The sequence below is a fragment of the Setaria viridis genome, chromosome 2 (assembly GCF_005286985.2).
Source record: "Setaria viridis chromosome 2, Setaria_viridis_v4.0, whole genome shotgun sequence".
Classification (NCBI taxonomy): domain Eukaryota; kingdom Viridiplantae; phylum Streptophyta; class Magnoliopsida; order Poales; family Poaceae; genus Setaria; species Setaria viridis.
The window spans coordinates 33,390,879-33,414,286 of NC_048264.2; the positions used below are offsets into that span (position 1 = coordinate 33,390,879).

The 23,408-nt window shown below is 46.7% G+C and overlaps 3 protein-coding genes across 4 annotated transcripts; 1 reads left to right on the plus strand and 2 right to left on the minus strand.

The window, feature by feature from the left end:
- The first annotated feature begins 626 nt into the window (after positions 1–626).
- Positions 627–7,729, plus strand: LOC117846454 (uncharacterized). Its single transcript, XM_034727617.2, has 13 exons — positions 627–1,115; positions 1,281–1,391; positions 1,897–2,181; positions 2,804–3,013; positions 3,217–5,034; positions 5,360–5,477; positions 5,577–5,646; positions 5,735–5,830; positions 5,920–5,958; positions 6,064–6,274; positions 6,375–6,516; positions 6,781–6,907; positions 7,231–7,729. Exons 1-13 carry the CDS (start codon positions 1,103–1,105, stop codon positions 7,342–7,344), a joined length of 3,354 nt encoding a protein of 1,117 aa, XP_034583508.1. The 5' UTR covers positions 627–1,102; the 3' UTR covers positions 7,345–7,729.
- Positions 7,730–9,262: 1,533 nt separating this feature from the next.
- On the minus strand, positions 9,263–12,516 carry LOC117846453 (rhamnogalacturonan I rhamnosyltransferase 1). The gene is made up of 8 exons (XM_034727616.2): positions 12,017–12,516; positions 11,541–11,608; positions 11,276–11,364; positions 11,031–11,196; positions 10,642–10,931; positions 10,359–10,563; positions 10,125–10,279; positions 9,263–9,824 (listed from the first exon to the last, which is right to left on the minus strand). The coding sequence occupies exons 1-8, from the start codon at positions 12,276–12,278 to the stop codon at positions 9,581–9,583; spliced, it is 1,479 nt and encodes a 492-aa protein (XP_034583507.1). The 5' UTR covers positions 12,279–12,516; the 3' UTR covers positions 9,263–9,580.
- Positions 12,517–13,439: 923 nt separating this feature from the next.
- On the minus strand, positions 13,440–22,978 carry LOC117846452 (uncharacterized). 2 transcript variants are annotated; one of them, XM_072291462.1, is made up of 13 exons: positions 22,576–22,978; positions 20,993–21,150; positions 20,493–20,715; positions 20,253–20,395; positions 19,945–20,147; positions 18,977–19,111; positions 18,570–18,698; positions 17,847–18,238; positions 17,061–17,271; positions 16,729–16,922; positions 16,082–16,572; positions 15,772–15,912; positions 13,440–13,796 (listed from the first exon to the last, which is right to left on the minus strand). In XM_072291462.1, the coding sequence occupies exons 1-11, from the start codon at positions 22,920–22,922 to the stop codon at positions 16,368–16,370; spliced, it is 2,340 nt and encodes a 779-aa protein (XP_072147563.1). In that variant the 5' UTR covers positions 22,923–22,978; the 3' UTR covers positions 13,440–13,796; positions 15,772–15,912; positions 16,082–16,367. The 2 variants fall into 2 exon arrangements, with proteins under 2 accessions (XP_072147563.1, XP_072147562.1); XM_072291461.1 differs by lacking the exon at positions 13,440–13,796 and having other exon boundaries at positions 15,498–15,912.
- Positions 22,979–23,408: the final 430 nt, after the last annotated feature.

Below are 23,408 nucleotides of genomic sequence, written 5' to 3' on the forward strand. Positions count from 1 at the left end.
GGCGGGGGTAAAGCTCAGCGAGACAGAAAGGCAACGAAGGTCAAAGGGCAGCAGTAAACCACAAGGGGTTGGCGTGGACGTGTCCCTCCCTCCCAAGCGATTCTTTCACTCGATCGTACCCAAGTTTGTTAGGGAGGTAGCTCTGCTTTGTGCCTTTGTCACCGATGGCAACCGCATCGATTGCTCCTGTCCTGTGGTGGTTCTCGCGTGGACGACGACGGTGATCCGTCGTCCCTCTTATCTATTCCACGATGGATGAAGGCAAGAAGCCCTGACCTGAGCCGAGAAAGGATCGGTGCCGCGGGTGAGGGCGGGAACCGGGGGGAGGAGATCGACGAGGAGTGAGTGGCCTGGCCGAATCTGGAGCGCATGACCCGGCCGTCGCCATCCACGGGATGCCCGCAATTCCCGGCCTCATGTGCCTCCCCCCTCCCCACCCCACGCGCGGGGCCCACGCGCCCCCAACCGTCACGTGACCCCTTCTCTTCTGCCTCGGGTTCGGGCGGGCCACGTCCATCTATCTAATCGCCCCCCCGCCGCGCGCGCCCTAATTAATCATCCCGCGTGCGTGACCCGACCCGCCTCGGGATTAACCCCAGAAGCTTTGGCGCTTTGGCAGAGCAGCAGCAGCAGGGGTACGGCGTGGCGGGTGATTAACCATTTAACCCCCGCCGCGGCACGTGCGCGCCGGGGCTAACCGCCGTCGTCGATCGCGCGCGTACGTGACGCCGTCTCGCTCCGTCTTTCGCCCTGTCGCGCGTGCGTGGTTAGTTGACGGGCGCCACGCGCCGTATAAAGCGTCCCCGCGAGCAGCCCAGCCATAGATTACATAGCTGGCTAGCTGCTGGTGGAGAAGGCGAGGAAGAGAGAAGGCGAAGCGAAGCCAAAGCAAGGTCGGAGAGAAGAGAGAGGAGTAGAGGGAGACATCTCTCACGTACGTCACGTGAGGGAGGACTCTCCGATCCGAGGTGTTTCTTGGACGCGGCTTCTTCCGGGGCGTGGACGACCGACGACGGAGCGCGCGGGGGCTATTGCTGAAGAGAATTGCGGTGGCGAGGAGCCGGCGTCCATGGCGAGGCGCTGCGATTGACGTGCGGCGATTATGGGCATCCAAGGTACGCAGACGCTGCAACAGCTAGCAAAGCTCGCACGGATGGTTACCATGGCTTCCTTTTGTGTTCTCCACACTTCTTATCTCGAACCGTTGCTTGGTGGATGCATATCGATGGCTGAAATTAAGCTGAAGTTCTTTTCTTCTCCGCACGCATGAGCTCGCGCAGGGAACAAGGCGGCGACGCACGAGCACGACTTCCTCTCGCTGTACACAGCCGCCGCCGCTAAGGACTCTCCTCTCCAGCTCCACGACTCCAAGTCACCTCCTCCCTCTCAAGGTCTGCATGCACCTCTCTCTCTCTCTCTCCCATGGCAAATTCTACTCGCTCGAGCTCCGCTGTAGCGGTAGGTAGATCTGCGAGGAGGGAGCTGCACAATTCGTCAGTTCCTGCGGGGATCGGATCAACCGGCGGGAGGAAAAAGAAGCAAGCCTCGCTCCAATTAGTTAATTAATTAACCAGTTACTCGCTCCGACGTGTGACGGTTGGGATTTAAACAAATAAATTCCGTGGAAATTAAGCTGGCTGGCGATAAGAAGCGACAAGCAAAAGCAACGGCGGATCACGTGTGTGTTGGACGCAAGGAGCCGTCGACGGCCTTCCATCCCATCTGGCCGGGGCCCCACCCCCACCCGGCCACCCACGGGCTTTGCCTAATCATGATTAGCCGGTCGGACATTATTATCCCATGGTGTCAGTTACATTCTGTTCAACCTTTGCTGCTCTGCCTGCTCACCAGCTAGTAGCTACTGCGGCTGAGAAGAAAAGCCACTGATGCATGCAGGTAATTTCTTCTTGAAGACGCACGACTTTCTGCAGCCGTTGGAGAAGCCGGGAGCGCCGCCGCCGGAGCCATCGCCGACGCTGCCCGCCTCCGGCGCGGACAGCAGGCACCACCACCAGCCGGTGGCCGCCAAGCAGCACGCGCTGCCGCTGCCCGTCGGCGTCGGCACGTTCACCATCTGCCCCGCGCCCGTCTCGGCCGCGCGGCCGCCGGCGGCCGTCGTCAAGGCGGAGCCGCCGTTCGTGCTCTGGGGCCAGCCCGCGGCGTTCCACCCGGGCGCGCGAGGTACGTTCACCATTCGCCATTTCCTTTGCATGCACACCAGCAGTCTAGCACCGGCCGCCGGTCACGCGCACGGCACACCCCAGTTTCGTGTAGCTGGGCAGCTAGCTAGCCATAGAGTTCGGCGTGCTCCCACGCGCAATGCACACGGACACGCCGGCGCTGTCGCGCGTGCGTGTGGCCGTGCGGCGTTGGTTACTCGTGCACGCGGGGTTTACGGGTGTGTCTCAACAGTGCATTAGAGAGAGAGAGAGTGGGGGACGGGCCGGTCTCGTGCATGTGTACACCGGCCAGCAAGCCGGGCCCGTCCGGGGGCCCATGTTGCCCGTGCAATTCAGCCTCTCGTGTCGTGTCCTGTCCCGTCGCGCGACCCATCCACCCACGTGAGCTCCAGGTGCCCCCGGCCACCGGGCCCGGCCCACTGCTGGCCCTAGACGCCGGCTACATCCACGCCGGAGGGGGACGCTAGCTGCCACCGGTCCCACCACCACGCCACCGGCGTGTGGGGCCGCACGCCTTCCGCCTGCGCAATCCTTCCTTCGGTAGCTGCTGGGAAAAGAAAGGCTAAAGCTAAAGGCGGGCGCTTTGTGTGTTTGTTGTGTTGTGGCCTCCACCACCCCCGCAGGGCACCAGCAGCAGCAGTGGGCGCTCCCCTTCGCCGGCGCCGGGCAGGCCAGGCCGCCGCCGCCGCCGCAGCAGGCGCAGCCGCCGGATAGGAAGGGGCGCGGCGGGGGAGGCGGGGCCATGGAGTCAGGCTCCAGATCCAGCGGCGGCGCGGGGTTCGACGACGACGACGGCCTCGCCGCGCGCCGGGAGGTCTCCTCCTCGCTCAAAGGTACCAACCCAATCCCGCTGAATCTACGAGGAATTCGTTCGTCTTTATTGCTCGTGAGATACGGGATGATGGGAACATGTAATTTTCCTGGAATTTTGACGATTTCCGCCCTTGTTCCCTGTTTTTCTATAATTGTTTTTTTTGACGAGAACGCATTCTTGTACTCATCGGGCGTAGTGTTCCGTGTTGTGTTGGTCTAGCAGAGTTGGCGGTGAGGAAGAGGACGGGTAGTGTGGAAGGAATGGGTTCGCACGCGCTGACGGCGCCGGGCGCCGGCTCGCAGTGGCAGCCGGCCCACGTCCACCAGCTCCACGCTCACCTCCTTGTCTCCGGCCGCCTCCGGGGCTCGCCCGCAATCGCCGCGCTCGCGCTGCTCCGCGGCGCCTGCCGCGTGCGCGCGTCCTCCTGCCTCCGCCCGCTCGCCCGCTACCTGCTCGACGGAATTCCCCAGCCGCCCCCACAGCTCCTCCACGCCGCCGCGCGCCTTGCCTTTCGCCTTCGCGCGCCTTCCCTCGCGCTTCGCCACTATCTGGCTCTCCGCGCGCGCCACCCCGCCTTCCTCCCGCCCACACCTGCCATTGCAGACTTGCTGAAGTCCGCCCCTGGCCGTGCTGCGCACGCCCACGCGCTGCGCGTCTCTGCACACGCGGTGGACGCTCGTTTCCTAGACAACACACTCATTTCCATGTACTTAGCCTGTGGTGATGTCTGCAGCGCACACCTAGTGTTTGAGGGAATGGGTGACCGGGATGTCGTCTCATGGACTTCGCTAATATCAGGGCTTGTGCAGAATGGGTGCCCCTTGCAGGGGCTCCATCATTTTGCATCAATGATGCACAGTGAAGTGTGCCCTGACTTTGTGTTGCTCGTATCCGTCCTTAAAGCGTATATGGAGCTTGATGAATTGCCTGGTGCCACAGCAGCTCATTCCTTAGTGGTCAAGAGTGGCTTTGACAATGAACTAGATGTAGTGATCACACTGACATCCATGTATGCCAAGTTTGGGTGCATCGTGGCTGCTAGGGCACTCTTTGATACGGTGCCAACCCCACGGGTGAATGTGATCCTTTGGAATGCCATGATATCCGGTTACTCTAAGAATGGCCTTGCCAATGAGGCGGTGCAACTTTTCAAGCAGATGAGGAAGGTTGCGAGGAGCATGACCCCTGACTCCGTTACCTTACGGTCGGTGATTCTGGCTTGTGCTCAGCTTGGTTCTGTGGAACTTGCGGAATGGATGGAGGACTATGTCCAAGGCAGTGAATACAGGGATGATGTGCTTGTTAACACAGCGCTGATTGACATGTATTCTAAGGCAGGGAGCATTGCACGTGCACGTACAGTCTTTGAACGAATGCACATGCAGGAGCGGGATGTTGTTGTTTGGAGTGCACTGATTGGTGGTTACGGGGTGCATGGCCATGTCAAGGAGGCCGTTGCCCTGTTCGAGGACATGAAGCATGCTGGAGTGAAACCGAATGATGTGACATTCCTTGGCCTCCTATCAGCTTGCAACCATGCTGGTGTTGTGGAGAAAGGGTGGAGCTACTTCCATTCCATGAAACATGACTATGGGATCGAGCCCCGGCACCCGCACTATTCCTGCATGGTGGACCTGCTTGCTCGTGCTGGTCATCTTGACAGGGCTTACCAGTTTATAAAGGACATGCCCATCAAGCCAGAGATGAGTGTGTGGGGTGCCCTGCTTCATGGTTGCAAGATGCATGGGCACTCAGACATGGCACTGGCTGAGTGTGCCGCGCAGCACATTTTTGAGCTGGAGCATTCCAATGCAGGGCATTATGTGCAGCTTGCAAACTTGTATGCATCCGTGGGGATGTGGAGCCATGTTGCTGGTGTCAGGGTCACCATGAGAGAGAGGGGTGTTAGCAAGGCAACAGGGTGCAGCTCCATTGATATCAACGGAGAGATGCACTCCTTCCATGCAGGGGATCATTCACATCCTAGGGCTGCTGAAATTTTTGCATTGCTTAATCTTCTTTCTCCAACTGTAGCCGGAGGTGGAGGCGGACAAGAAATTTTTTGAATGCCCCTTTTCCTGCTTCTTCCTGAAGGAGCATTTGTTACAGTTAGGCAAATCTGGTCATATCTCATAATTTTTTCCCTTGGCATCCTAGATGAGCATGGATTGTGTTGTGTATCCCTTGCAATAACGCAACCATAGTAGAGCACTTAAATCAACAAATGAGCATGAGTGTGAAAATTTTGCTGCATAAAAAGAAGTGGCACGACCATAATTTCTTTTAGATGAGTAAAAAAGAGCTCACATCATTTTCCGTGCTATTTTGTTCTAATGGATGGTGTTTGTGTAAACATAATTGACAGTAAGGATGGACCGGAAGGGCGGAAGCTGTAGTGATGGTGGTACGGATCAGCGGCCAAACACGCCACGGTCAAAACACTCTGCCACAGAGCAGCGCAGACGCAGCAAGATCAATGACAGGTGATTTGTTTGATTCAATTTAGTGACCAATTTTAAGGACAAACAAGTTTTGACCTCTGTATGGATTATTTTTTCTTTTACTCCACATCATTCCTACAGGTTTCAGATACTTAGGGAGCTGTTGCCACACAGTGATCAAAAGAGAGACAAAGCAACATTTCTCTTGGAGGTAAGGTTTTCAACACTTTCCAATTTTATCGATGTAATCTTCCTCAGTTGATTAACATGGTTCTTTCTTGCCATCCTTTCTAATGCAGGTTATCGAATATATACGGTTTTTGCAAGAGAAAGTAACAAAATACGAGGCAACATTCCCAGAATGGAACCAAGAAAATGCAAAGATGCTTCCATGGGTAATTGCTTTTTGCTCCAAAGCTGCAATACTTGTTACTGTTGTTAGGAAAGGAACAGTCAGTTCTTGATGTAGTTTTACATTTTGCAGTCAAATATGTATTTTCGATCATTCTGGAAAAATGAGCAGGCAAGTGTTTGTTGCTAATAATACATTTGCCCTATCGAATCTTTAAGATTGTATTGATTTTTCCCGACCAACATCTTATGTATGCTTCTTATTTTTGTGGTGCAGAGTAAGGGACAAATCCCAGGAGAATCCCTGCCTGACCCTTCACATTTCATGAGAAATGGATCCTCCCCTGGATCTAATTTCACTGGGAAACTCGATGATAATCACAACATGGTGACATCTGCAGCTGCATCAGGGGCACAGGATCAGACTGAAACTGATCCAATGGCTAGCATGTGCTTCAGATCAGCAGAAACTCCGGCAAATATTACAAGTATGGTCAATGATCCACTAGTGATCCTGCATTATTCTCCGAGGTGCTTTCTGAGACTAGAAGCAGCACTGGTTACTTATGAGTGTTTCTTTATACGCAGATAATACTTTATCTCAGTCCCAACCCCAATGGACAGGTCCGTCCCCTGTGGATGACTGTGCAGTTAACAGTGAAATGCTTAACAACCAGCCGTTGGCGATCAATGAAGGAACGATCAGCGTGTCCAGTCAATATTCCCAGGAGTGAGTCACAAAGAATATCACTTCTTTGTTACTGATGTTTTTCATACCTAAGTATTTTAATCCTTAAATGTTGATAGCTCTCATAGTTTTCTTTCTTGTTGCTAGCAGTAGGTTTTGCCCACCTGAAATTTCTCATTATTTCATTTGTACTTGTTATTTTACGATGTTGAGTTCAGAGAGCAAATTGTGGCGACTAAGAAATTTGTTAATTTTTGCCACAAATAAAAGTATGTTGATACATCTACTTTTTTTTATTCGTAACAGGTTACTTAATTCGTTGACTCATGCCCTTCAAAGCTCGGGTGTAGATTTGTCCCAAGCCAGCATCTCTGTGCAGATCAACCTGGGCAAGCGGGCTGTCAAGAGACCTGCTGCTGGTGTATCCTGCAAGGTATGGTACCTTGACCATACACACAGATTCTCATTTAAAAGATAGCATGCCAGCAAAACTGAAGTTAGTTCAATCATTTGTACAACCTGCATCTAGTCTGAGATGATAAATATGTGATGGCTTCTTTACAATGAAATATGAGCCTGCTTGTTGATGATGGATGTTTTGTGCCTGCGTACTGTAGGTACTAAGCCGTGTTATATGCAAACTTTGAAAGTTGAGTGGTGATTATCACATAGGCATCTGAAACACTGTACACTTTGCACCTACATCATTTATCCCCGCTGATCCATGTTTTGACGTGGCACTTCAATTCTGTGTAGGAACCAACCGATCCAGCATCTAGTGACGAAATAGGTCAGCAGCTGGCAATGTTGGGTGGTGGTGCCGAAGATCTCTCGCAAGCAGCAAAGCGGCATAAACCGGGCAACAGCTGACGATGATGGTTCCCGCCTTGCTCCCGGACCGGATTGATCATTATTTCTTCCCTTCGCCAACGGAAGGCTTTCTGGATTGGTTGTACATTGTGCTAGCTGTGACAGGCTTCGTGATGAACGAGACCCCGGTGCATTCTTTCATTTGATCGCCCCCGCCACCCTACCTAGTCCATTGTTTACTTAGTAGAGAAGAAAACAAAACCATGGAGCTTCCATCGCGGATTGTGAAGCCGCTCTTGTACACAGGCTTCCATTCATATGAGAAGCTTCCCCACCCTTTGACGAATCCTATGATGTAGGCTCGTAGTAACCTGTAAGATATCTCCAACAACACTACCTGTTAGTCAACTTGTTCCGTTCTGCTGGGTGCCGTGGCCCCGTCTCAGTGAACTATCTCGTTCCTGTTTCTCCCTCGTTGAATCGTCTGTAACTCCTGATCACCGGTGCCGCCGCTGGCTTCCCTCTCCGGTCCCGCCGCCGCTTGCCGTGGTTGCACGCCACGGCGGGTACCGACTGGGAGCGATCGGCCATCCGTCACGCGGGCGTGGCGGAGAAATTGCCTCCAGAAACTGTGGCCCGTGCTTGCCTGACGTGACGTAGCCGCGAGCGGTGCCGCGCGGGTCAGCGAGTTGACTATCTCGGTGCCGGCGAGTGGGCGGCACCGGCGGTTGCACGTCGGTGGGTGGCGTGGCCTGATGGTCGCCGGACGTCACGGCGGTTGACGGCGGCGGCGGGGGAGATCGAGTCCGAGATACGATGGCGAATCCGTGGCCATCATCTACCGACCGAGCGCGTCTGTTGAAGGCGCGCGTGTGCCCCCTTTGACTATGCGATCCGCTGACGCGGGCACGGTGACCCAGCGAGGGTCGTCGTCGATCCGCGTATTCGGATGGAGTGGAGACAAGCACGAGATGGTCACTCTCAGGCGGGAAGCAAATCTTGTCTTGAGTCTTGACGCGAAGTTGCGGGCTTGCGGCTGCTGCTGCGTGCTGCTAATTGCTAGACCAAGTCTTCAGTCCACATGCACGCACTGTCCTAGTGCGATCATGCAATCCGTCACTGATACACTACACCGGTGCAGTTGATTAGTGACCAACTGGAAAGATTTGGTGGACTCAGCACGCCTGAGATAGAGACCAGCGACAAATCCAAACTCCGGATTCGAAGCCTCCGACAAGCCAGGCCAGGTGATGACCGCGCGTGCTAAAACCCCCGTCACGATCGTGCGCTCGATCGGCACTACGGAAGGGAAGGAGGAAACAATGCGCGGCGAGCGAGAGGGCCCGACGCACGGCGCCGCGCACCATCTTCGCTGTCCCCGGGTGGGGGCCGGCGCCGCGCGAATCCCGTGTTGGCAACCTCATCCACGACCACGAGCTGGCGGCGTTCAGATTCTGGCACACACACTCACACACAGAGTCTCATTGTTCATGGCACGAGTGCCTTTACCTCAAGGTCCCGAACGAGTTCTTTCTTTGATAAAAAAAAATATAAATTAATCTCTGCGTTCGATGCTTGGCACGGACTGTTTGGGATCGTTCGTCGTTGGAACGCTACGGAATGGTTGACGACGGCACATGTACGAGTACGTGCAGCTGCACGTGTGCAGGTGCTTGCAGGGAGGACGGTGGCTTGAATCCGAAGGCGTACTGCTTCGGTTGCGTGCTTGCGTGGCTTCAGGAAGACGGCGGCGGCTTCCGAGTTCCAATGGCTGCAACTCCTCCAACTTGCGTCACATCTTCGTTCACGTACTTGTCACCCACTCCACTTGAGCGGTTATTAAGCTTCAGGTCAAACATGGAACAAAAAAGTCCTAAAATAGTGTTGAGTTAAAGTCCATGTTCAGATATGATATTGCTGTGCACTTCAGGAAGGAAAAGGAGGAGAATTGCAGTGCACTGCAGGAACAAACGCCCAATTGCACACCGGAGGAACCATTTACTATCATGGCAACGTCATCGGTATGTATTTGCATCACAATGAACATCAATACTGTAACAGACAAAATCCCAATTTCTGTTATCTCTATCTGTACAAACAAAAATTTAAACACTGTTTATTCTTGACAAAAAAAAGAATCAGTGAATCACATCGTCAATTTGTGTCTAAGAATTCCCTAACTGAAAGGAGGCCCTTTATCTGTCGTAAGGCTTGTTCATCAGAACAAACGGCGCCAATCCTGTCAAAATTGTACTGTGGTTCTGAGCTCTGAAAGGCAGCGCATGTACTGTGGGTATCACAAGGCTGATAGATCTTCTGGTTGGTGCAAACACTCGTGTGGGTTCGCGTAGAAGTAGTCCTCTTCCTTGGGTTTGTCAGGAATCGCCTGCCTCCGTGACGGTTCGCCCATGCGGCTGGTATGTGATGCCTTGACAGCAGAGGAGAAATCAGCCCAGCGCAGAGTGCCGTTTCTGTACTGATCAACCAGCTCTACAATAAGCCTCCGATCCAGCAGTACCGTCTTCTTGAACCCCAAGTATCTGTGCTCATAATAATTACAAGACATGATCCCATCAGCAGTTGAAAAGTGACTACATGTTTATTATGACAAAAAATCGTGACATTCTACAACATAGCTAAGGATCCTAACTTTTGTTTTTGTTTATGTTACTATGCGATAGTATAGTACAACATAGCTAAAGAAAAAGTCCATATAACATGGAGGAAAGTTGCTTAAACATAATTTGGACAAATTGTCAAACACAGCATCCTCTAGTAAGGATAACCATGCCCGTGAGTTTATTATTGCTGAAAATTACTATTAGGATGTAATTACGTACCTGCGATGACCTTCTACCACTTTTGCCATGTTACCATCGTAAGTGGGGATGAAAATATCACTCTCCAAGGATACCATATAATCCAGTGCTGCCATTTGGGAAGAATGGTTCTGGAAAAGATTGAGATCTGAAGGTAACAGTGTCTCTTTTCTAACCTGATCAGCACCGATAGTAAACAATTTTAGGAACTGAATCATAAGAATGCAGAACTAGCAGTAAAGATGTTGAACTGACCACATTGGGATAAGCTAAGGTAAGGGCAGCCATTCTTCTTTGTCCACCATATATTTCACCTGCGGCAATGTAAATTTGATAACTGCGATCAATGCCGAGCGCCTGCAATACCAGTGCAGTCTCCTCTGGTGTTAAAGGACAGAGCCCATCTTTCCTCTTCGCATCAGAGTCAATCACTTTCTCCTTCCACCACGGGTAGGCATATCTTCCGAGTTCAAAATAGAATTATTTTTCAACAATAGATTAAAACCCACTCGAAAAAAATTGGAGGATGGTGTAATACCTCATTTTCGTGAGCTCTTCAGCCTCCTTGTTGCTGCAACCATGTGTGCATCCAGAGAAGGCGAGCATGTCCATCTCATACCGTAAGTGAAGTACTACAAAGGGTCCATTCCGACGGAGAGCTTGAACCAGACGTATGCCCAACTTTTCTATTTCGGGGGTAAATCTCAATGCATTATAATTGACACGACATCTTAGTTTCTGAATCTCCATGGGTAAGCCATTATTTGCAAGCCGAGCATCTGTTCTGTTCAGGTGAAGGACCTTGTACTTCCTTATCAGAGGTAGAATCTGTTTTCCCCAAATAAACACTTACAATCTTCACCTGGTTTCGGATATAGTTTCAGCTCATGATGTCGCATTAGCGAAAAAAGGAAGATGCAATCAAACCTGATTATGGTAATAGGAGATATCAGACCAACTAACGGGTGGCATGGAGCGAAGGAATCCCATTTCAACTCTTCTTTTCAGCCTTGGAGGCAGTTGTCTCAGAATTCGGACCTCGTCCCTTAGTGATGCTATGAAGTAGTCCACATCGAATATATCTTGGAAATCACTGTAAAAGAAGTACCAGAATAAATTGAAGGCAAGACAATTGAAAGTGAATTGCAGTGAATGAAGAAAGAAATTATCACCTAGGATCAGCCCAAAATGAAGCTTTATCCAGCTCTGGTACGATAAGAGTGACGTTCAGATACCTTGCAATCGTCACCATATCACAAATCTATTTGACCAAAAAAGGGAAGAAAAAAGTGGAACCATTGGGAATAAGTTTTAGCATTTTAACAACAGCAAAGATTCATAAATATAAACTTTGATATGCAGACATTTTAACAAGTGCGGAAATTCAGAATATAACTCTGTGATAGTTGTATTAAGATTCTGATACACAGAACTTACAGCTGCTCGCATCTGGTTAAGCCCACCGTTGCAGGAGACCATCAGATAGCCATTGTTCTTGTAGATTCCTGAACGTAGTATAGAACAAATCAAACGACTAGCCCTGCTACTATCAGTGCCTTGATATAGTTCATCGACGAATTCATGAAAATACATGACAAATTGTTCGGTCACTAGACAAAACGAGCGCATAATTGAATAGGACTGGAAATAACCCCAGAGACTTTTGCACAAAAAAACCATGTCAACATATCAAATACACCAAAATAAAAGCTGGAAAAACAAAAGAATTCAAAGTTATTATTCTGTTTTCTGGGGAATTGAGAACAGAATCTTTTTCCCGATAAGAAAGGAGAAAAGATGTTCAAAAGAGAATGGCACAAACAAGAAAATTCAGAAATTCCTAACCAAAGAAAGAAGGGAAGCCTGATTCGCAAATATTCCAGAAACCGAGAACCAAGAAACAAGCAATTTACTTTTGGGCGGAAGCGCCACGGCGCGCACAGCCTCCCTCTGGCCGCCATCTGCCACCGCCACAGCCTCCGACGGGTGCTCCACGACGTGGGTCTGGGTGAGGCAGCCGGGCCACCTGGTGAGCACGCTGGGCGCCCACAGCTCCCGGTAGGCCGCGAGGTGGACGACGCACGTCCAGAGCAGCACGGTGCTGGCGCGCGCCACCCACAGCCTCACCCGCGCCGGCGACCGCCGCGCCTTCTCGGCCTTCCCGCCGTCGCCCATCTCATCCGAGGCACGACGCCGCAGAGGCACCTCCCTCCAAGAGTCCTAGGCCAGCTGCTCCCGTGACCAAAGCTTAGCGCTGTCTCGGCGTATTGCCTGACTTTATGGTTCTTGGCTCCTTGCCGAAACCTGCGTGCGCGCGCGGGGCGGCGAACGATGACGTGCCCGCGTCGCCGTGGGGGCTGCGACGGCTACCGGCGGCGAGGAGGAGGCGCGTGTCAAGTCGTGCCCGTGTGGGTGTGGCCGCCCAGGGTGGCTTACTTGTACGCGCACGGGGCCACACGGGGCCTGTCCGTACATAAGGCGACGGTCAGCGAGGGCAGGGGCTATGAACCCGTGAGGGAAGACCAATGTGAGGGACCCGGATGTCAGGGGAATAGTAAATATGGACAGGGTGTACGAAGCCTCCGATTTGACTTGAGCACGTATAGCGGACCTGATAGAATCTATTAAGCCTAATTAGTCCATGATTTAACAATATGATGCTACAGTAAACATGTGCTAATGATATATTAATTAGACTTAATAGATTCGTCTCACGAATTAGCCTCCATCTATGTAATTAGTTTTATAATTAGCTCATGTTTAATCCTTCTCATTAACCTCCGAATATTTGATGTGACATGAATTTTAGTCCGGACTAAAGATCCAAACACCCCGACGTCCTATGTATAGTATACTTTGTTTAGCATCTGACTATCAGTATCAATAAATATAATATCTTAATAAAATAGTTTTATACTATACAAATAGTTTTTATAACGCATACAGTATAGTTTGTGGTCAATCAATATAGAATTTTAAATATTAATAGTAGCTCAGTTTGTTTAGGTTCCTTATATGAAAAACCAGGTTCAAATCTTTGATTCAGCACAAATATTTATATTTTTCTATATTTATTTCAAGAATTAACAACACTAAGTATACGTGCTCCATTTTGGCAATGTCTAGCACCCACGCAGTAAGGGGTATATCTCGAAGTCACTCCGGGTTATCGGGTATGGTATATGTGCATGTCCTCGTAGGGGTAAATATCCATGTATGTACGTATTTATTGTGTTTTTTTATAAAAATAACTTATGACAAATCTTAATATACTTGCATAATTGCATTGGCCATTGCAAGATGAATCGATGAAAAAAAAAAGTAACCTACCATGGGTGACTGGCTGACTGGTGGCTACGCTACGACCCCACGTCAGAATGTTCTTATAACATGATGAAGAGAATAGGCGGACCACAAAGTCAAATGGGAAATGGAAAAGAAAGTGGGTGACAGCCGGAATATCTGTGGGGCTTCTTCCGTGCGGGCGCATAGAACCCACCCGCGGACCCACAACAGCGCCAGAATGAAGCTACGAAAGTGAACGGTCAGGATTTCCAGGATGGACGACGTGGACCTCGGATGGAGAAACGTCGAAAACAGAGGAGGCTGAAGGCCTCATCTCTTCAACTTGAAAACGGCCAAGAGTAGTCCCCTCAAATCAGGCATTGCTTGTAGACGTGAGGTGTGTTTGGTCTGAAACAAATTGTTGCAAGATTTCAGTTGCTAAATTTTGATGGCATCCGTAATTGGTAAGCCGTTTGCTGGTGAAACAAAAATGACTCTTCTCGTAATGGCAGCAAATTTGTCGTGCTATCAAAACTGGCATTAGGTTGAAACAATAATGGCAAGATTTTTGGTATCATCAACAACAGAAAAGTCATCTGTTTGCTAGCCACATTTTATCATGGTCATATTCGCATAGGCATGGGCACGTCGTCACAATTGCATATAAGGCTTAAACGATGCGTTGCAAACCTCTAAAACCTGCTTATGTGTTGTCTAGGATGCGACCATGCATCGCAAGGCAACAAATGGCATGAACATGAACATACGATGAATTTGACGGCTCTTTCTACCTGTCCGTTGGTAACTCCTCCAACCGAACCCTAACAGCAATTGCTTCTCTTAACTCTTTGAACACGGGAACAAGATCTCTACAAGAAACTGTACTGTTTCTGCGAGAAGACACCGGAGTTATGTATCACTGATTGTCCGTCCATAGTGATGTACGTTTATGTACTTCCAATCGCAACTACCACGATATCTCGGTATATTTGTACCGCCAGTCAACACCGTGAACACCTCTGTTCAGAGCAAGTAGTAAGCCACAGCAACAGAATAGCTACCACGCACTCCCATGGTGATGTAATGATCGCATCATAGACCTCGTGGATCGCGATGGCAACCATAACCAACGCACGCCGCCGGCGTCTCCACCAGAAATCGGTGTGGCCCAATGATTCCATGACACCACCGCCGTGGAGCTAGAACTGAAAGCAGGCGCCAACGGGAAGCAAAGTAGCTAATCCCATCGACCAACGACATAACACAACACTGCCATTGGACGCCCAATCCAATTACAATGGCAAGCATGCGCCCGCCCAGCATATAATCGTCAAATCAACAACCACCAAGGTCTCGTGGCCATCCCTAACCATAATTGTGATATGGCACGTCCTGCCTGTGGAGTGTGGGGACTATGTAAAGTTGTGGCCGCATAAGCTCATGCCGGTTGATACCTACGGTTGGTGATCATAACCAACTGAACGCTTCCTAAAGAGACAATCACGAAATCAGGTGTGATCATGAGTGCATGATAAAATCATGAATCCGGGAGAATGATATGGACTAGATCGGCACTGGGAAACCAAACGTAATCAGATTGGGAGGCTGTTCATCGCATCCTCCAATGAAGATTTTTTTTTTAATCCTCCAGCAAAGTTAAGATTGAATTGGAACACCAGCCAGCAATCAGATCCAGGTATTTTATTCTAGACTCACCTTCAAGCACTCGGTACAGGTGTCTCTGGTATCACCACATCGGAACACTTGAGTAATAGGAGCTGAAAAGGGTATCAGAGTAACAATAACCGCACCCGTACAGTAGAACCTGGTTACGCGTATTGACAAAAACAAGGACACATTGAACTCTGCGACTTGTCCTTGGGGTTTGTTAGCTCTAGAATATTCTATGCATGACAGTTGTTTATATCACGGACCCATATGCACCAAATGGTACTTATTGGTGCGAGCACCGTGCGCTACAAGCCTAAATAATTGAAACACATAGAAAGTGCAATCTTAAAATAGGATATCGCGGAGAAATGTGCTCGGTACGTTTCAAACAGTCATCATTTGCTTTGTATTGATGCATGGACAATGCAGACACATGTATAATAGAAAGGGTGATTAGGATCCTCGCATAAAAAGAAAGAAGGTAACAATGACTAGGACGCTCAGAAATGTGCTAAATACGTTTGAACAAGCCATCATCTAATTTGTAATGTTGCAATGGACATATGTGGCATAGCAATAGGACGAGGACGATACACTCATAAAAAATGTGCACAAGAATGTGACAGGTAACCTGATCTTAGTTTAAGGATAGTGTAAAAACAGCATATCAGCTGCCAGATGAGCCAAGGAGAAGAAAGCAACATGCACTAACCTGGCGCACAAAGTAGAAAGTCAAAATCCACATCCACGCTCAACCATTTATCCTTTGCCCAATAGCTCCTATCTAACACCATGAGGACATCAGCTTTGAATCGCATTCCATGACAGAGCCGTGATTCATGCCGATTGGTTTCTGCAGAAAAAGAAAAGGCGGTTTCATGCAAGCAATAGTGCATTACTGAATCATGTTGTAACAGGAGGATTCCTCGACTACAGTATGTCTAAAATATGGCAGACACCATGTTTCTACTGCACTAGCGAGACTTGTTCATACTATGTCAACTAGAGTCCATGTTACTGACCTAACTGATGAGCACTTCGCCCTGGCACTGTTGATTAGCAGCATCTGGGTGTGGTATTTTGAAAGCACAAGTTGATAATCTGCAGTGCAGAAATCCACAACTTGTGTATCAAAAGCCAAACAACACTTCAAGGGTGTGCCACCTTCCAATGCAAGCTCTTTAATCAAATAATTATGACGATGAAATCTTGTCCACTGTGATACAGATCACAAAAGGTAATTATCCTAGCTTTTGCTTTCTGATTCGCACTAAATCTGTTCCATGAAAAGCCTCAGGCATGGGTCCACTAAGCCATAGTTATGTCATCCAACCCCAAGGCCTTCATGAGAAATGCATACTCGAAGGCTGTCTCATCACAGTGCATGAAGCGCCCACCCTCACCAAAATGGCCACTTTGCATATTAGTTTTGAGAATAACTGAATGGGAACAGGATGGGCATGTGATATCTCTCACTTTTGCAACCCACTTAGCAGCTTCCCAAATTCCTACCCTGCCAAACCAAGAAGGAAATGAAGATCTGACAAGGAAACTGATACGAAGAGGGATAATAAGTAAAAAAAATATGAGCTCACAGTTAACATGGAACAAGTATATAGAAATGATCCATGCAGTTCGTAAAAGAATGGATTTACTAGGGGGGGAAAACCTTGTATCATTAAACGAGGCAGTCACCAGGACTGGAGGATAGCATACACCAGGTGATAAGTTATCGTAAGGAGAATAACTGCAGATTGCCTCAAATTCAGCTGGGATATTAGGGTCACCAAATTCTTCATAGTCCAAAACAGTGAGAGGTAAAGTAGGATCCAACATTGTGTTGCAGATATCTAGAAAAGGGACCTGTTTTAATGTAAATACAGGTTAATGATAAAAGAAAATCCGAATAAAATGATTACTACCAGAAGCATAAGTAGGATGCAAAATGAATCCATTTACTTGCCCAAGAATTTGTCTGTCTAATTGAGCTGATCGATTTACCTTGAGAACTGCAGCAGAAAATAAGTCTGGAAGCATATTAATGACTGCACCCACCAGCAGACCGCCAGCACTACAGCCTATAGCGCAAAGACGATTTTCATGAACCAAGCCTTCCTTGATGAGATGCTTACCGCATGCAGAAAAATCTTGAATTGAATTTATCTTGTTAGCTTTGGTTCCTGCCAGATGCCATGATAAATCCCCTCCACCCCTAAAAGATTAGGCTTAAGAATTTAGTGCCTCAAATAAAACAAGAATTTATCAATATAAACAAAGGTTATGACAACAGCAAATGAAGGGAAAAAATAGTCTTCTGTTCATATTGCAGAGCATTTCTGACTATCAGCAACTTGCATTGTGTCATGCCACATGCACCTAGCCAGCCAAGACAAACTACATGTGGCTGTTCAGACCTCTGAGCAACTTTTGATAAGAATTTCATGACCACAAAACTAGTTTGAGAAATCTGGTGAATATCCCTGTAATAAGGGATTGTTGGATGAGGAACTGGACAGTAAATCACACATTGTTTTTGCCCTAGATGGAGAACCATTTATCCCAATAAGCTAACAAAAAATGTCTTCAACAGAAACTAAAGGTTAAAATCCATGTACTGCTAAGATTCAGTGGATTAATGGATCCAGTTTTTTTTTCCCCTTATAGTGGCTTGTAGTAGCTCCTGGCCAGATATGTAGCAATGCCAGTCTGCTTGCCAAATAATGTTCATATAAAATTCTGAAAGATGGTGGGGGTAGTAGTCACTGCAGCTCTGTAAGCTAAACATACCTAACATCTGCAAATGCAAGAACCCAACCTCGAGAGAGGAGACTTAACCTCTCCGAACACCAGCTTTTGTCCAAATCTTCTCCATAAGCTCCATAGCCGTATAAGATCCCAGGTGATTCTCCATGACGATGTGCTTCCCGTGAATACAGAATGACTAAAGGTATCAAAACACCATCATGTGATACAACTTCAATCCTTTTACATGAGAATAGCTTGGAAAGATCACTCCAACTTTGTGAATTTTCAACAAGCTGCAGATTTTGTTGGATGCTTGAAACATTGGATTGCAAGCCCACAGTGCCTAGATTTGCAGACAGGCTAGTTATTTCCTCTTGATGAAGAATGGTGAAAGTTCTTTTTCTCATATCGTAGTCCACAGTTAAGTCTGGAATCTGAGGCACACAAATTTAAAGATTTATAGGAACAAACTTAATTAACCTGCAAATAAGTACTGCACGATACGTTGGTTAATCAAATAGTAAGCAGATGGTTTAATATGACGGAAAACTATTGTTTAACTTTACAGTTTTATGAAATACATTCAATTCTATGGTCAGTGAAGACGTACAGCACTTTCAGTGGTACAATGGAATTTGCTGGACTCTATGCTCTAATGGTGTTAAAAGGAAGCATCGGATACTGAAATTCAAGAAAAGGCCGGCTAGTGATATCTCGAATGAAAATATTATAAGAAAATCACTTTTACATAGATAAAAGCTGTACCACAGGCGATGAAACCACCAGGCGATAAGTAGATGACATGAAATCATTGTTGGATCCAGGAATAATGCTGCACAAGTTTGATGGAATTGGGAAATACCATGGATTGAGAACATCAAGTTCCTTTGGCTCCTGCAGGATCCATAAAGGTAGTAAATCAATCTGATTGCTCTAGGAAGGCTCAAAATCGACAAAAAGAGAAAAAAGAAAGAGAATGATTAGTTCCTATAACAAAAATCAAATACATTTTATAATCCACAAATGTTGTTAATAAAAGTTACAGTACAAGATATGTCAATGCTTGCAACAAATGCTTTACAGTATAAGACAGATGCACATCGAACATCTATGAGTTCTATCTCACTACAAACAAAGCACATTACAGATGATACAAGGCAAAGAAAATATACCTGAACATCACCATCAATTGGCATATTGATGGAGCAAAAAAGGGGAGTTCCATCCTTACGAAGAAAGAGAACTAAATTATCATGAAAAATGTCCATATCCTGAATGGTGCAGTCTGACCCAGGGAACGCCACAATCTAGAAATAGGCATACAGTTGTGGACTTAGGAAAAGATTATGATTCCTGATTTCAAATAATATTGCCTAAACAAAAAAACTGCTTACATTTTACAACAATGATTTACCCATGCTAGAAAGAATTATATTGAACTTGTGTCCTTCAAAGGTGGATGTGATCAGCATGTTTTGAGATTAAAGAAGGGAAAATTGCAAAAACAAATGTAGAAGTCAGTGGGGTTTTCAATTACCCACCTACATCAGAATTCCTAATAGTCTCACGCCAACAAGTTCTATTTGTTTTCATATTCCCTCTGTATCTGTTGAGCGGCCAATGCAGCTATAGTTTGGCCCCAACATCTCCCAACTTGTTCGGTTGTTACACATACCATGAGGAGGTGCTAGAGATGCTATATGCAGTTATGCACGAATAATTGTGCCAAAGCTTGCCAGGTAGAAGAAACATGTCGGGCAGCGATTGCACTCAAACATGAAGAAAATAGAGTCAGTCTCCATGGTGAACATGCCAAACTCTGAGAGAACTCTGGCAAGCTTGAGGTTATGCAACAACTACATCAGTTGGTCAACAAGCACAGAGGGTATTTGAAACATACAAAACTTGTTGGAGTTAGACTGTAAATCAAGATGTGAATGGATATTTGGATCCCCTAGCTTGCAGGTGTGTTTTTGTAATTTTCTTTAAAGATATCAATGCTACCAAAAAAAAAATATCTTATAACATTACAAAAGTAATAAGCTGCCTAAATACTAGTTTGTGCTCCAGCTCTATGAACATATCTTCAACTTCCAAAGTGGAAGTTAATCTACCTGCAAACCAAAGGAAAGAGACACACCTGCCATCTATCCATCAATGACTTTTCAGCCCTACACCTGGCCAGATAATAGCCTTCAGTCGTCATTTCAGTATCATTTACAGGAGCATTGGTAAGGATGTAAAAGAACCCGTTGTGGTGCTCCAAAAAGTACTGAACTTTATCAACTCGTTTCCGTATAGGCCATAAGCCCTCTCTTACATTATCAGACTCCATCACAAAAACCTGCAGCCATATAAGCAAAAAATAAGAAAGATCTATGCAAAAGGGCAGAAGATAAATGTTGTGAAGTGCATTTGGAATCAGAAAAAAGGTATAAAAAAAACCTTCCTCGGATGATGTCCTTGTGTTAGAATTGACAGTCATATACTTAAAATCTTTCGTGCTTGTAATATCCACACAACAGTTTACATCTTCCTCTGTGAAAACTAGAAACCCTGCATCATCCGATTGTAACTTTTTACAGAAAACCCTGTCAAATGTAAGCATATCAAAAACAGAAAATGATCAAAACTGTTCAAGGTTCATAATAATAGAATATATAGCACCTTTAGTGGAAGGGAAATTACTGGTTAGGACGTAGAGTCTCATCGCAGACAGTGTAAAATAAATTTTCACTGTTGCAAGCCCATGCTAAACTAATTACTCCCTTGTCTGGTGAACTAAAGATGACATTCTCAGACTGAAGATCTTTTACTTCAAGGGAAAATAGTTCACCCCCAGATGTATCAACTGTATATGCAAGAAACCTATGATCTGGAGAGATTCGACAGCTCCCAATGTGCACATAACCTGCACAATATCCAAAATTACAAAGTAATAACATACCTAAGCAATAAACATCCTTATTTTGAAAAATCAGTAAAAAGGAGCAAATAAGCATGGTGCAAAGGCTGGGTGCCTTTTCCATGTCTAAAAAAAGGAGAGAGAAAAAACAACGTTTAAACACTAACTGCATGAGCAAAATAATCAATGAATATGACACTATAAAGAAGTAGATAAGGAGATTAGATGGATCTTCATTGTTAACCATGTGGAGAAATCCAAAATACTTCAACTTAACACCTACCATTTTTCTCTGCAACCTCGTTCCAGTCAAGCAACACTTGCTCCTTCTCTGAACCAGAAAGGTAATCAAGCAGAGCTCGTGCTAGACCAAGAGAGGGCTTCAACTTCCTAGATAAAACAGGGTATTCCTTTCCCTCTGGAACATACTGATAATACAACCTGGATCCAAAAAACGAGTTACATGTTCTAAGGTCTACCTCTGGAATTATTTTGCGAAAGTAGAACTGTATATTCAACTACGAATATATGCAATTTATGGAATTGTACCATAAATCTTGTACTGTAAACATTCTCCCACTACATTATTTTTTTCACTTATTTTCCAAAATCAAAAGAGATGCACCAAAAGCTACAATTTCAATTAGATGCGTATAGGGTCAAAAATGCCGTGTATCCAGGAAATCGGGCAAAATACATTGCAACCTTTCGAATTGTGGTTATGGAAAGGCAAAATAGGCATTGTGGTACTTAAACTTAGCACAAGGGTTCAAGTTCGTCCCTCAACTTTCAGATTGACCAATTTAGTCCCTCAACTTCCGTTTTTAGGTCAAACTCGTCCTTATGCTTATGTGGGGCTCTATATTAGCATGAGACTAATGCAAAAAGTCACTTTTGCCCTTTGGCTCTTGTAGGTCAAACATGTATGTGCTCATACTCCCTTAATACATACACACAATAATATATTTTTTTAACTAACACAATATATGATTTCTAAAAAATATATCTACTCATACTCTTTAAATCATGCATGTACGCAATACACACAGACACACACACACACACACACATACTTGTTTGATTACATACATTTGGCATATCATAAGAATTTGATATGCAAAATGTATGTAATCAAACAAGTATGTACTCATATTATTTTGGTATATATACAATTCAGTATATGTACGCATGCTTTAAAATTAAAATTGACATGTGCTCACATACTTATGGTACGGTATACATGCTCCACATATGTATTCATACTCTCTCAATAAACACATATATGCTCATATTTATTTTGGATCATACTGTTATTGTACTTCTAACGGTGGAAATTGAAGAGGGAAAGAAGGATCCAAGGGTATAAAAGACTTTTGGCATCAGTTTCATGCTGATATGGAGCTCCATATCAGCACAAAGGACGAGTTTGATCAAAAACAAAAGTTGAGGGACTAGATTGGCCAATATGAAAGTTGAGGGACGGACTTAACCCTCGGTGTAAAGTTCAGGGACCAAAATGCCTATTTTACCTCATGGAAACTGGAAAATGATATTAATCAGACCATCTTAGTACTTGAGCTGCCAAAACTAACCAAACAATTCGAACACTTTGAACATCAGATCATGTCATGTACAGTTGTGCTAGTGCTACTGCACTATTAGCTTTAGAATTAAGAAAACAGCCATATATGTAGCTACTGGACGAATTAAACAGTCGATGTGCAAAATCTCAACCATGACTAGATACACTAGCTCAGAAATAACAGGACTAGACTAACGCCATGATATCGCCGAATTTTAGAAAACCGCGTCAATACATTCTGATCCATACTCTACAGAACAACGAGGCAGCGAAATACTACGAACCAAGGGCCCCAGGGCTGAGGCGGTGTCGCAGCGGAAGGGGGCAGCCGGGCGCGCATCTCGGCGGCGAGGCGCGCGCGGAGGCCGCCGACGAAGGCGTCAGCGTAGGTGTTCTCCGCGGCGAGGTGGGACGCGAAGTCCGGGTCGGAGGTATCGCGCATCCAGTGGTACGGGTCACTCCACGACCTCCCGTGCGCCGACACAGTGAAGGGGACCTTCTTCGCCACCGGCGGCGGCGGGAGAGCGGTAGGATTCGGTAGGTGCGGCCGGGAGGGGTGGAGGGAGCTGCGGCGGCAGGAGGTGGCGAAGAGGCGGAGGAACGCGCCGGGGCGCGGGCGCCGGCGGAGCATCGGCCGGTTTGATGGTTTTGCAGTTTGCTACTGCAGTTCGCTGAGGAAGAAGTGGCTGGGGGCTTGGGCCTGGTGGGGTTTTGACGAGGTTCAGGCGTCCAGCTACAAGCGTAGTGCTCCCTCTATCCCAAATTAAGTCGCTTTAACTTTTTTTTTTATACATTCACTTAGCTATGTATATAGATATAACAATATGTCTAGATGTATAGCAAGGTGGATGTACCAAAAAAGTCAAAGCGACTTATAATTTAGGAAATTTGGGATGGAGGGGGTATGTTGCAAGCTCAGAAGTCAAAATTCAAAAACCTTACTTTCAAAAGAAAAATTCAAATACATTCCCCCAGAAAAAGTCAAAACCACATTACGTTATCCTAAACAATCTGAGTAAGCCACTTCTTATTGTCAACGAGTGTTAAATTTAGAGCACTTTATAAAGCTCGGTTACGATGATACTCCCTTCATCTATTTTTATATGGCATAGTATAA

What these genes read in the sequence shown, in the direction of transcription:
- LOC117846454 (XM_034727617.2), top strand. An exon ending in GTCACCTCCTCCCTCTCAAG is followed by an intron (nt 1,392 to 1,896) that starts GTCTGCATGCAC and finishes TGATGCATGCAG; the next exon opens with GTAATTTCTTCTTGAAGACG. An exon ending in ATGCAAAGATGCTTCCATGG is followed by an intron (nt 5,831 to 5,919) that starts GTAATTGCTTTT and finishes TACATTTTGCAG; the next exon opens with TCAAATATGTATTTTCGATC.
- LOC117846453 (XM_034727616.2), bottom strand. Translation starts at nt 12,278, where the DNA reads ATGGGCGACGGCGGGAAGGCCGAGAAGGCGCGGCGGTCGCCGGCGCGG. An exon ending in TCATTTTGGGCTGATCCTAG is followed by an intron (nt 11,197 to 11,275) that starts GTGATAATTTCT and finishes CTTCTTTTACAG; the next exon opens with TGATTTCCAAGATATATTCG. An exon ending in CCTTAGCTTATCCCAATGTG is followed by an intron (nt 10,280 to 10,358) that starts GTCAGTTCAACA and finishes GGTGCTGATCAG; the next exon opens with GTTAGAAAAGAGACACTGTT.
- LOC117846452 (XM_072291462.1), bottom strand. Translation starts at nt 22,922, where the DNA reads ATGCTCCGCCGGCGCCCGCGCCCCGGCGCGTTCCTCCGCCTCTTCGCC. An exon ending in CACAAGGACATCATCCGAGG is followed by an intron (nt 20,148 to 20,252) that starts AAGGTTTTTTTT and finishes TATGGCTGCAGG; the next exon opens with TTTTTGTGATGGAGTCTGAT. An exon ending in CAATTGATGGTGATGTTCAG is followed by an intron (nt 18,699 to 18,976) that starts GTATATTTTCTT and finishes TGGATCCTGCAG; the next exon opens with GAGCCAAAGGAACTTGATGT.